General features: G+C 41.2%; 1 protein-coding gene across 1 annotated transcript in view; it reads left to right on the top strand.

Annotated features, from left to right (window-relative positions):
- Positions 1-12602, top strand: part of DNAH14 (dynein axonemal heavy chain 14) — a 321838-nt gene that overhangs the window by 147327 nt on the left and 161909 nt on the right. Inside the window, exon 39 of the mRNA XM_057315759.1 lies at positions 9924-10013. Within this exon, the coding sequence (XP_057171742.1) occupies positions 9924-10013 (90 nt within the window). The remainder of the gene's footprint in view (positions 1-9923; positions 10014-12602) is intronic.

Raw genomic sequence — 12602 nt, 5'->3', positions numbered from 1 at the left:
TTTTTTTTTTTTTTAAGATTTTATTTATTTATTTGACAGAGACAGCCAGCGAGAGAGGGAACACAAGCAGGGGAAGTGGGAGAGGAAGAAGCAGGCTCCCAGCAGAGGAGCCTGATGCGGGGCTCGATCCCAGCACTCTGGGATCACGCCCTGAGCCAAAGGCAGACGCTTAAGGACTGAGCCACCCAGGCGCTCGTGAGCTCAGGTCTTGAACTCCGGGTTGTGGTGCAAGCCCCACACTGGGCTCCGCGCTGGGCGTGGAGCCTACTTAAAAAACAAAAACAACAAAAGAAAACTATAACTTCATCTAAGCACTGCTTTAGTTATATAGGCTCTAAGTTCAGGTAGGTAGGGTTTTCCTAAGCATTTCTTCCCAGAAATGTGATAGGATAGTTAGTACTTCCTTTCTTTCCTAAGTGTTCTTTTAAGACAGAAGCTTTTCATGCGTTTGATTTCCAGGTAAAGGATGTTTTTATTTTCTGATTTTTTTACCAATTTCTGGTCTTACTGAATTGTGATCAGAGAATAGTGTCTTCATTATTTTTCCTTAAGAATTTAATTTAGACTCTTTTATGGCCTAATATGTAGGTAACTAGGAATAGTCCCCATGCACATGAAAAAAAGGTATATTCTCTCATGGACGGCAAATATAAGACAGAGTTCAGTTTATCTCCATTTGTTATGACTGTTAAATTAGCATTTGGTAAGTGAAGCACAGAGTACCGGCTGGTGAGCCACAGTTCGACAAGACACACTGAAATAGAGATGCTTATTACTCATGGGTCCTGGAGGAGGTTCGCGGTACAGGCCTCCAGGGGCTGCTTGGGGAGGACAAGGCAGGGTACAGGCAGGGAGGCAGGCCCCGGAGCACATGCCTTCATCGGGGTCCATGGCTGGACTGCTTTTGGAGTTCCCAGGCTCAGGCTGGATTGGTCAGTTCAAGCAAACAGAGCAGGACTTTGGTAAGTTCCCCATGGGTCTGTCTAAGGCACATGTAGGGGGAAGGCCCCGGTGGGGAGGGGTGTCCTACCAGCAGCTTGCACCTGCTCACGACTCAGCGGGCTGCCGTCCGGGGCCTGCACTGATGTGAGGGCCTGGTGTCATGGTTTCATGGCCCCGCAGGCTGTTGGGTGCAGCGGCAGCAGTATCCTGAAGCAGCTTAGCTAAACCCTCGACCCCATTTTCTCTATCTTATCGATGGTGTTGCTCGTCCCGTAGTCAGATTTGTACTTGTTTCCCTGTTCTCCTCGGACTCAGAAATGAATTCATGTCTCCTATTACTACATTCCTATTTACTCTTACAATCTCTGCTTCTTAATGGTCGTGACCATGTTGTTTGACACACGAATCTCAGTAACAAATCATTGTGTAAGTTGTATCCTTCAATACATAGCACTTTCGTTTTCTTGTCTATGGTTTTTTGGCTTGAATTCCACTTCATTTGTTAAGACAGTTACTCCATTTTTTGTTTGCTTTGTGTACTTTTGGACTTGTTTTTTTCAAACTTTATAAATTCCACAAAGTGAAGTGGTTTTTAAATTTCATTTTTTTTCTACTGATTTTTGTTCAGGTTAGTATCTTTATTCTGAGGGTAACTTTATACATTTTTATAATAATATCCATAGTTTTCCACATATTTGGATATTATCTGTTAGTCCCTAATATGGACAGTGGTGTGTGTCTTCTTTTCCCCTTTCTGCTCTTTCACTGCTCAAATTCAGACAATTTTGCCTTTTTTTTTTTCAACTTTGTACATTAGAAATGCTGTCTCTGCCTCTGTGCAGGACTTCCTCTCCCCCCAGCCGAGGCCCTGGACCCTCCCAGCTCTCTCTAGATCCAGCCTCACTGCTGCATGGCCACGCGATGCCCTCAGTTGCTTCACAGTGTCGTAGAGTTTTTGGCGATATTGGTGTCATATTTTTATAGTATTCCTAGTGGTTTATTGCAGGTGTACTGAAATGCCTTTGATTTGAAACTCCCCTTGAATATGGCAACCTTGCTGAATTCTCTCAGTTCAGAAGTGCACTGATTTTATGTGTTCTCTGGGGATTTTTTTGGTAATAATGACATAATGACAGCTGTACCTCTTTCCTCCCATCCTGTGTCCCATATTCTCCTTTGTTTATGATACTTTTCCAGTGATGAGTCGCTCCCGCATTCCTGGGACATACCAGGTTTTGTCAGCATGTGACTTTTATACACTACTGGATTAAGTTAGTTAATATTTTATTTAGGATTGTCACATGTACGCTTAAAGTGAGGTGTCCTTACCTGTTTTTAGAATCAAGATTATACCAGTTTCTCACAATAGGCTGAACAAATGTTCTTCTGTTTTCTGGAAATACTTGTATAAGATTGAGGTTAACTATTTCTTAGATTTTTGGTCAAACTCACTATAAAAATACTTGGATCTGAATTTTGTAGGGGTGGGAGGGAGAGGCTTTGAACTACTTAATGACCCTTTCACGCTCTCTGTGTTCACACAACACGTCTGTATTTCTAAATGTATTAATTAAAGTTGTTTCTACTACTCACCAGTTTCCAGGCTCTGCTGCAGTGTTTTCTGTTCTTTATTATTGATCATTCTTGCTTGAGGTCTGCATATAATCAGTTCTTTCAAAGAGGTAACTTTTGGTTTTGATTATCCCCCCCTTTTTTTTGTCTATTTGGTTGATTTCTGTCCTTCATTATTTATGTATTTTTTATTTCTTTGGATTTGTTCTCCTGTTCTTTTTTCTAATTTCTTTAGTGCTTAATTTCTTTTTTATCTGTTTCTTCCTAAAGTGTTTGCAGATGAAGTTTTCCTCTCAGTATTCCTTTAGCTGTTTCCCACAAATTTTCACATGTAATGTTTTAATTAGCATTTAGTTATAATATTTCTTAATTACCTTTATGATTTTTTTGTAGACCACGAGTTTTTTTTTTTTTTTGGCAATTTCTAAGAAGTTAAACTATCCTTTTATTATTAATCTCCATTTATGGTTAGTTTTGATTGGGAACTATGTGCTATACTCCATATATTTTTCTTTTTAAGATAACCTTCATGAGGTTTCCTACACCCTCTAATGGTATTGTTTTGTAAGTGCTTGTATTCTCTGCTCGTTGGACTTAATGTTATATACATACACTGTTACGCAGCTTTGATATCTATTTATTTTTTATTGATCCATCAGGTTCTAAAAGGGCTGTATTAAGATCTTAACTACAATTGTTGATACACATCTGTTTTCCCTGCATTTCTGTCAATTGCTGGCCTTATATAGTTTGAAGATATAAGTGGTATATGTATTTATATCTTCTTGTTCTTCTTAAATTCCACATGTAAGTGAAATCATACGGTATTTTTTCTTTCTCTGACTTATTTCACTTAGCATTATATCCTCTAGGTCCATCCATGTTGTTGCAAATGGTAAGATTTCAGTCTTTTTTATGGCTGAGTGAAATGGGATGCCTGAGTGGCTCAGTCAGTTGGGTGATATTCCATTGTATATGTACACCACCTCTTCTTCATCCATCCACTGATGGGCACTTGGGCTGCTTCCACACCTTGAGTATTGTAAATAATGCTGCCGTAAACATAGGAGTGCATATGTCTTTTCAAATTACTGTCTGCATTTCTTTTTTTTTATTTTTTTTAAGATTTTATTTATTTATTTGACAGAGAGACAGCCAGCGAGAGAGGGAACACAAGCAGGGGGAGTGGGAGAGAAAGAAGCAGGCTCCCAGCAGAGCAGGGAGCCTGATGTGGGGCTCGATCCCAGGACCCTGGGATCCTGCCCTGAGCCGAGGGCAGATGCTTAATGACTGAGCCACCCAGGCACCCCTGTTTGCATTTTTTTAGGTTAAATACCCAGTAGTGAAATTACTGGATCATATGGCAATTCTATTTTTATTTTACTGTTTTCCAGAGTGGCTACACCAGTTGCATTCCCACCAACAGTGCACAAGGGTTCCTTTTTTTCCATATCATCACCAATACCGATTGTTTCCTGTGGGTTTTGGGGTTTGGGGGAGGTTTTCTTTGTTTTTTTAAGTGTTAATTTCATTATGGTTAACATACAGTGTTGTATTAGTTTTAGATGTACAGCATAACAATTCAACAATTCCATTTATTGAACCCATTCTTACTCCTCTCCCTCCCACGTTTTAGGTATATGGTGGTATGCTTTACATTCTTTTATTTTGTGAATCCCTTGACTGAGTTTTATAGATACACTTATTTTTGCCTCTTTTGTGCTTCCTCCTTTTCTTACTCCTGCTTATGGTCTTTCCTTTCCACTCAAAGAATAGCCTTTAACATTTCTTGGAGGGCTGGTTTAGTGTCGTTAATTCCTTTAACTTTTGTCTGAGAAACTGTCTCTACTTCTGTTCTGAATGAGAGCCTTACTGGATAGAGTATTCTTGGCTGCAGATTTTTTCCTTTCAGTGCTTTGAATATTTCCTTCGACTCGCTTCTGGCCTGCAAAGTTTCTGCTGAAGAATCCACTGATAGCTCTGTGGGGTTTCCCTTGTATGTAACTGCTTTCTTTTCTCTTGCTGCTTTTAAAATTCTCTCTTTATCCCTACTTTTTGTCATTTTATTTACTTTGTGTCTTGGTGTGGGCCCCTTTGAGTTGGTTTTGTTGGGAGCTCTCTGTGACTCCTTCCCCAGATTTGGGAAGTTTCCAGCTATCATTTCTTCAAAGAAATCTTCTGCCCCCTTTTCTCACTCTTCTCCTTCTGGGATCCCTGTCATGTGACTGTTCTTATGCTTGATGGTGTCGCTGAGTTCCCTGCGTCTGTTCTCATTTTGCATCATTTTTTTCTCTCACTGCTCAGCTTGATTACTGTCTATTACTCTGTCCTCCGGGTGGCTGATCCATTCTTCTACTTCCTTTTTTTTTTTTACTGTTTATTCTAGGTAGTTTATTTTTAATTCCATTTAGTGAGTCCATTATCTCTAATTGGTTCTCTTTGTGGAGGGTCTCAAAAAGTGGAGGTCCTCCACTTTCTTCTCAAGTCTAGCGATTGTCTTTACGATCACTACTTTTAATGCTCTATCAGGTGTATTACTTATCTCCATTTCACTTAGCTCTCTTGCTGTGATTTTGTTCTCTTCTTTCATTTAGAACATATTATTCTGTCTTCTCATTCTGTCTCTCTGTTTGTTTCTCTGTATTCGGAAAGTCAGCTACGTCTCCTGCACTTAACGGTAGTGGCTTTCTGATGAGGTCCTGCAGTTCCCTGCAGTGCAGTGTCCCCTGTTCCCCAGAACCTGGAGCTTCCGGGTGTCTCTTGTGTGTGTGTTTCCTGTGCCCTGTTGTGGCTGCAGTCCAGTCATCTGCAGTGGCTCTCTTTGCCTGTTGTGGGGTTTGGTCCCTATGTTGTTAATGGTCCAGTGTGAGGCTTGAGTTGGGCCAGACCAGGCATTTGCCAGGGCTGCAGTGGCACCAAAGTGCAGGGCACTTTCCCTGTATTGTCCCCTGAGAAGTTTCCTTGGTGGGCGGGGCGAGAGTCCAACTGGTGTGTGTGGTTATCTTCCCCCTTTCCCTGAGGCAGGAGTGACTACAGTGATGCTGGCCCCTGTCTGGGCTTTTTGCACACTGCCATGCCTGTGACAGCACTTTGAACGGGCTTCTGCCCAGGGCACATCGGAGGGGGCGGATCTGCAGGAGAACTTGGGGGGACGGGATGTACAGTGGTAGCAAGGTTTGCGTGGGGCTGTTATGGGAGGGGACCTGGAGCTGGGGCCTGGCTCCGGGGGCCGAGCAACTGTTAGCAAGCCAGGTGAGAGTGTTCCCACTGCACTGGGTCCTGCAGGTGTCCATGTATCTAGGCTGGGGCGTGAGGGAGGGAATGGTCTCCTAAGGGAGAAGTCTCCAAAGATCCCTGCTGTAGCGCACATTCTCGGATTAGTAAATGAACCTCCTCCTCATGTACCCCAGGTGTCTTTCAAGCTGCGCCTTCTGTGCTGTATCTCAGAGGGGCTGCTGCTTGTGCTGCCCCGTTAAGGGCAGGGACTCAGCTTCCTGTCTGAACCTGCTGATTCTTAAAGTTCAGGTGGTAAGCCCCACTGATGGTAAGAACTCACAAAGTTAGGCCCCTCTGGTTTCCAAAGCCAATGTTAGGGGGATTCCTCTTCCCAGTACAGGTCCCTGTGCCTGGGCTGGGGTCTGCTCCTCTTCCCCTGCCTGTGCCCGTGGGTCCCTCCCTCCTGCAGACAGTGTTGCAGGTCTGTTTGGTTCCCGCTGTGTCTCTGCCCATCCTACCCTCTTCGTGGTGGCCTCTTGTCAATGTGTAGCTGTGAAGAGGCTGTCCTGCCAGTCTTTGGGGAGTTTTCTGGGTCATTTACACTGATGTGAGTGTTATCTAGTTATATCTGTGGGACGAGGTGAGCCCAGGATCCTCCTGCTCCTCCGTCTTCCCTGACGTCTCTCCGGAAGCTTTGAAAACTTCCGTTTTGTCTTTGATATTCTAAATCTCACTTTAAATTCTCTAGTTATGTATTTTCATATTCTATTAGCCATTTTAGTATGGAGCCATTTATTTTTAGTTCGCTCTGTTGACAGGAAAGAGGCTTCTGCTGTGAGATTCTTTGTTCCACATGATTCAATGAGTTGGATTTTTCCATATCAACAAGTTGTAGGTCCAAACTCTAAGCTAAATAAGCTTAACTATTTTCATAGCACTTATGTGTGTTTTAGAGTTTGTAGATTTTTTTTGTATTCTTATTTTAATGAAAATACAATTTGAGATGTATATATATAGAGATATATAGATATAGATATATATTTATATATGTATCTTTGTGGCTTTGTGCCTCGTGTCTTCCAGGAGACATACAGTGGATGGTTGCATGTAAGCTGTTGCCTACATTTTGCATATTTATACAGTTTGAGGATTTTCACTTTGCTAAAAAAAAAAGGGAAGGAAGATGTTAGTTGACAAGTTTTGCTTTCTCTGTCTTGTATAAGCATCTTTCCATCTCTCCTCAGCCTACGCATTCCTTCCTCTCATCTCTCCAGTTATATGTTACCTTTAACATTTTTCAAGTCGCAGCTAAAACAAACAGCATTGCCATCATAGTAGCATTTCTAGGTGCACAGTAATGGTTTGACTTTTGAACCTTGTTATATATTCAGCTCTTCATCAGTTTTACAAGTCAGTTTACAGGGGCGCCAGGGTGGCTCAGTTGTTAAGCGTCTGCCTTTGGCTCAGGGTGTGATCCCGGTGTTATGGGATCGAGCCCCACATCAGGCTCCTCCACTGGGAGCCTGCTTCTTCCTCTCCCACTCCCCCTGCTTGTGTTCCCTCTCTCGCTGGCTGTCTCTATCTCTGTCAAATAAATAAATAAAATCTTTAAAAAAAAACAAAAAAAAAGAAAAAGTCAGTTTACAGGCATCAGTTTATTCTGCTACTTTCCCTTTGTATAATTTTTACATTTATTAATATGCAGGCTATCAACTGTTAAATAAACTGTTAATAAAATGTTGCCAAATAGTAATATATGGCTCAAGAAATGGCACAAAGTGCACAACTTATAGGATTAATATTAAATTGGGAATAATCCAGTCTTTTATTTAATAGTGTATTTTTGATTGTTTACACAGGGACCAGTGACATATAGCATATCCACGTAGGAATATATGTTATTAAATAAATACTCTGTAGGTGTGCTGTTTACACTTCTTGTTCAGTTGAGGTACAGGAGTCTGAATTGCATGCAATAGGCAATTGGAATCTATCCAACTTATTCACATTTCTGTCTCTAACAAAATCTACACTGTGGGGGTGCAGTGTCATTAAGTCAGGGCAACCATAGGATTAACAAAGAATTACCAAAACCATATCCTGGAATAAATGATGTATAGTTTGCCATGAGTTGACTCTATGGAACTTCCCTTACAACCATAAATACTTTACAGTAGAATTATGATTTTATTTCAAAACCTTCCAAAGTAAGGAATTGTGAAAATCTTTAACCAGGAGGGAAGACCTATCTCTTCTTTTGATTATCCCACTTCTGCTGATCCTCTGCATCCCATGCCACCCCTAGTCCACTCCTGCAGACTGTTGGCTTACATCTAGGCAGGTGTCTAGGTTTGTATTGTCCATGGAAGAGAATTCCTAGCCCCTGCATCTAAAACTACTGCATGTTCAGGCCCTAAGTGGGTGTCTCATCAGCTCCTTTTAAAAGAGGTTGCTCTCATTGCGCTACTAGGTATTTACCCCAAAGATACAAATGCAGTGATCCAAAGGGGCACCTGCACCCCAGTGTTTATAGCAGCAGTGTCCACAATAGCCAAAGTATGGAAAGAGCCCAGATGTCCATCAGCAGGTGAATGGATAAAGAAGATGTGGTATATACATACAATGGAATACTACTCAGCCATCAAAAAAAGAAATCTTTACCTTTGCAATGACATGGATGGAACTAGAGGGTATTATGCTAAGTGAAATAAGTCAATCAGAGAAGACAATTAAATGATTTCATTCATAGGTGGAAGTTAAGAAACAAAACAGAGGAGATTGAGGAAGGGAGGGAAAAATAGAATAAGGTGAAATCAGAGAGGGAGACAAACCATAAGAGACTCTTAACTCTAGGAAACAAACAGAGGGTTGCTGGAGGGGAGGAGGTGGGGAGATGGGGTAACTGGATGATGGACATTAAGGAGGGCATGTGTTGTAATTAGCACTGGTTGTTATATACAACTGATGAATCATTGACCTCTACCCTGAAACTAATAATACACTATATGTTAATTAATTGAATGTAAATAAAATAAAACTTAAAAAATAAAAATGAAAGAGGTTGCTCTCAGCTGATCTCCTACCTCCAGTAGCCTGGCATTGGAAATACTTTGTCTCCATTCGTACAGTCCTGCTGAGTGTTCTGTGTCTCCTTCAGCAGCATCTGTCTGTTCCATCATGGGAATGCAAGGAATGAGAAGTGGAGTAGAAGAGGTCAGTGAGAAAAAGGATAAATCCCACTTTTTTCTGTAGGCACATTTACAGATAATATTGACGCTGAAATTAACCCCACTTTATTTTTTTTTAAGATTTTTTTTTTTTTTAGATTTGAGATAGAGACAGAGAGCACTGAGCCAGGGGACAGAGGGAGAGAGAGAAGCAGGCTCCCCACTGAGCAGGGAGCCCGATGTAGGACTTGGTCCCAGGACCCTGAGATCATGACCTGAGCCGAAGGCAGATGCTTCACTGACTGAGCCACCCACATGTCCCTAAACCCCACTTTAGAAGGAAACGTGGCTGCCCTTATAATTCCTGCATTAAAATATTAAGTATCTTTCCAAGCTGCAGCCACTTACTGGATGTTTTAATGTCTAATCACATCAAGTCCTCAGTCTTACAAATTGTGCTTTCTGTTCTAGAATATTCTTAGTATTGTTACAAAGCTGAAAACCTACCTTAATGGTGATTGGAATTACACAAAGATATAGACTCTTTTAAATGTTCTTTTAGCATATGATAATTAGACAATGGTACTATGGTAACAGTTCTTAAATACATCTTAAAGAATGAATTCTTTTTTTTCAAAAATTCATTTATTTTAGAGAGTGTGGGGGGGGGGGAGAGAGAAAATCTCAAGACAACTCCCCACTGAGGAAGCAGGGCTCGATGCCAGGACCCTGAGATCATGACCTGAGCTGAAATCAAGAGTTGAATGCTCAACTGACTGAACCTCCCAGACGCCCTAAGAATGAATTTTTAAATTGGGGGAGGGTCTATAAATTTGCTACCTGGGATCTGTGAACATAACATTTTGTGGGTATTGTATCTTGGGGTAAGTAGTAGTCCCAGGTTGGTGAAATTAAGAACTGTCTTAAAGTGCAGTATTTGGTACCTATTAAGAGAGATTTTGTAGGGTTATGTCTTAAGGATTTAATTTGCAATGCACTTTAAATTAATGTATTTATTTTCTTTAGAATGCAGTATTTATTGCGACAGAACAGTTGGGCTTACAACAGTGGCCAGCTCAGAAAAAGAAAATCGTACAGTTTTATAATCAACTGCAGGTAAGTGAGGAATGGCATGTTAGCAGCTCTTTGCTCCTGAACCTTAATAGTTCTGATCAAGGAGACAACCAGGGTAACAGTGAAGTGGTTTACTCGGTTTTTTGCCCAGATGTGGTTACTTGACCCTTTAACTTTGAACAGATTATCTTCTTCACCCCTGTCCCCTTACTACATGATTCTAAAAACCCTGCACACGTGGTGTGAGTGTTCGGCCTCGCATAGCTGCGCCGCCTTTGCATTTTCTGTCCCCATGAATGAACCAGCTGGAAAAGATGGTGCATTTCCCTGATAATTAGTAATATTGTACATTTTCATATTTATTTCTTTGCCATTTGAATTTCCAGATTATATAACGTACTCATTTCTCAATTCGGTTTTTTGTCTTTTTCTTACCAAGTGTGTATAAACTTTTCATTATGCGTTTTTATATCCTATTTCTTTATTGTTTATATGCATTGCAAATAAATTCTCTAAATCTTAGGTTTTCAGAAATGTTCCTAGTGTTCAGTGTGCGGGAGACATTGTTAATGCAGGAAAGTCCATTGGTCTTTTTCTTATGGTTTGTTTTTGTGAATGTTTAGAAATCTTTTCTATCCTATTTCATAAAGATATTTCTATGATTTTTTTCCAAAATTGTTAAATTTTATTTGCATGGTATTATGCAAATGATACTTGCATTTCCCATTTTTAAGTTGTCTGGAATTTATTTTTCTTTAAGATGTCAAATATGGATCTTTTTCCTCAGATGGATAACCGGTTTTCCCAAGACTTTTCCTCACTGATTTGCTATTTCTCTCATATACCATGTTTCCAGTCTAATAAGGTGGATTTCTTTGTTGATTTCTTCCATGTTTTATTATTTTGGTCTTTATCTTATGACTACACCAGTCTTAATTACCATAGCTTCATAATAGGTTTCCATATCTGGTGGTACCAATTGTAAGAGAAGAAAAAAAAAAAAAAAGCTATCCCTGACCCTCTTAGGGTTCCTGGCTGAGTCTGAAAATCAAATTGAGAAAGAAAGATTAGCAGAAGAAAAGCATGCGCATCTTAACTGTATTTGGTATTTTTTTACATGGGAGCCTTTAAAGAGAATAGAGACCCAAAGAAGCGAACAGAACAGGAGGCTTTATAGAAAAAGAAACAATGAGTTTGTGCAGAGTTAGCAGGGCAGAGGGGTTTGGGCTAGGGGTGTAGTAGGTGGTGAAGAAGTAACTAGGAAGATACCGGCCAGTTGAGCCAGGTTTGTCCATAAAGCCTTGTCAGCCCCTCATTTCCCATAAGGATGTCTCTGTCCTCTGGGTACGAAGAGGGCGCCTTTCACGTGGGGCTTTTATGACCTCTTTCAGGGGAAGAAAGGTGAGGTGGGGGAGCTCAGAGTGACCGTCCTGTTTCTGCCATGTAAAGAAGACTCCTCCAGCTTAATCTAACATGCCAAGGACAGGGTGCCTATCTTGTCCTGAGCCCTGCCATCATCTTCCCTCTTTGTCATTTTCCCCGATTCTTAGATAATCAGTTGATTGTTTGCCAGTGAAAAAAAATTAAAATTAAAAAGTCCTATTTGGATTTCTATTCGGATAGAATTGAATGAATAACTCGTGTTGAGAATTTTCATTTTATGGTATCACATTTTTCCCTTCCTGAATATATTGAGTTGATTTAACAAGTTAGCCTGCCACAGCTTCACAGCAGCAGAAAGTGCTAGACTCCTGGGTCAGAAAGGACCGTTTACCACTCAGCAACAGCAGTGGCCTTATCCCCAAGATTTAGTTCTCGGAGGATGACGCGGGGTCAGGTGATGCCTGCATGTGTGGTAAGTGTTCCACAGAAGCACCCCATCTTAGGAACACTGCAGCCTTAGAAGGGGACTACCAGCAGACATTCCTAGCCTTTGCTCAGGAAGGAGACATTATCTTTGTTATTCTAGACAGGAATTTAACGTTCTCCATCCTGATTAGAGGACTGTATCTTCCAAAAACTGTTTGCTATACAAACATCCTTGAAAAGGCAGTCCTAAACAAAGCTTCCGATGCCTCTGTTCAGAGGCATGTAGAAATGTCAGCGACTGTAGAGAATTGTCTCCCCAAAATTCCACCCCTTGTTTATACACTGTCTTGGCTTCTGGTGAATTTTCCCATGGCCGCTCTGTTGACTACTCTGATTAATCTGACTGCCAGGGGCTGGGACCACTTTTATTCAGCTTATTTCCTACAACATTTAGCTAGAGCCTCTATCAAGAGGACAATACACAGTAGGACGGAGCCAACCTAAAATACTAATCTCAGCCATGCCAATCAAAGGTTCGGGGCTCAAACAGCTGAACACATCAGAAGCCATCAGACTCCACCTTAGAAAGCCAGGGGGATTTCTCCTGAAGCTGCTATATATTGATTGTTCCTCTTGGTCCAAAGGATTAATCCAGGTAGAGCAAGAGTATCAGCTGTACAGATGTTGTCTCGGCCCAGGAGGAGAAAGGGACCAGGGCCATTCTATCATCCATAACAACCCTGGACTGATCTGACTGCCTTCCTGGGACAAGTTGATGTTTCCTTAAATACTAGATTTTTAACACTTTAACCGCCTCTGAGG

The sequence above is a fragment of the Ursus arctos genome, unplaced genomic scaffold (assembly GCF_023065955.2).
Source record: "Ursus arctos isolate Adak ecotype North America unplaced genomic scaffold, UrsArc2.0 scaffold_2, whole genome shotgun sequence".
Classification (NCBI taxonomy): domain Eukaryota; kingdom Metazoa; phylum Chordata; class Mammalia; order Carnivora; family Ursidae; genus Ursus; species Ursus arctos.
Note: the sequence above shows the minus strand (reverse complement) of the source record. Positions and strands in the feature narration are given on the sequence as shown.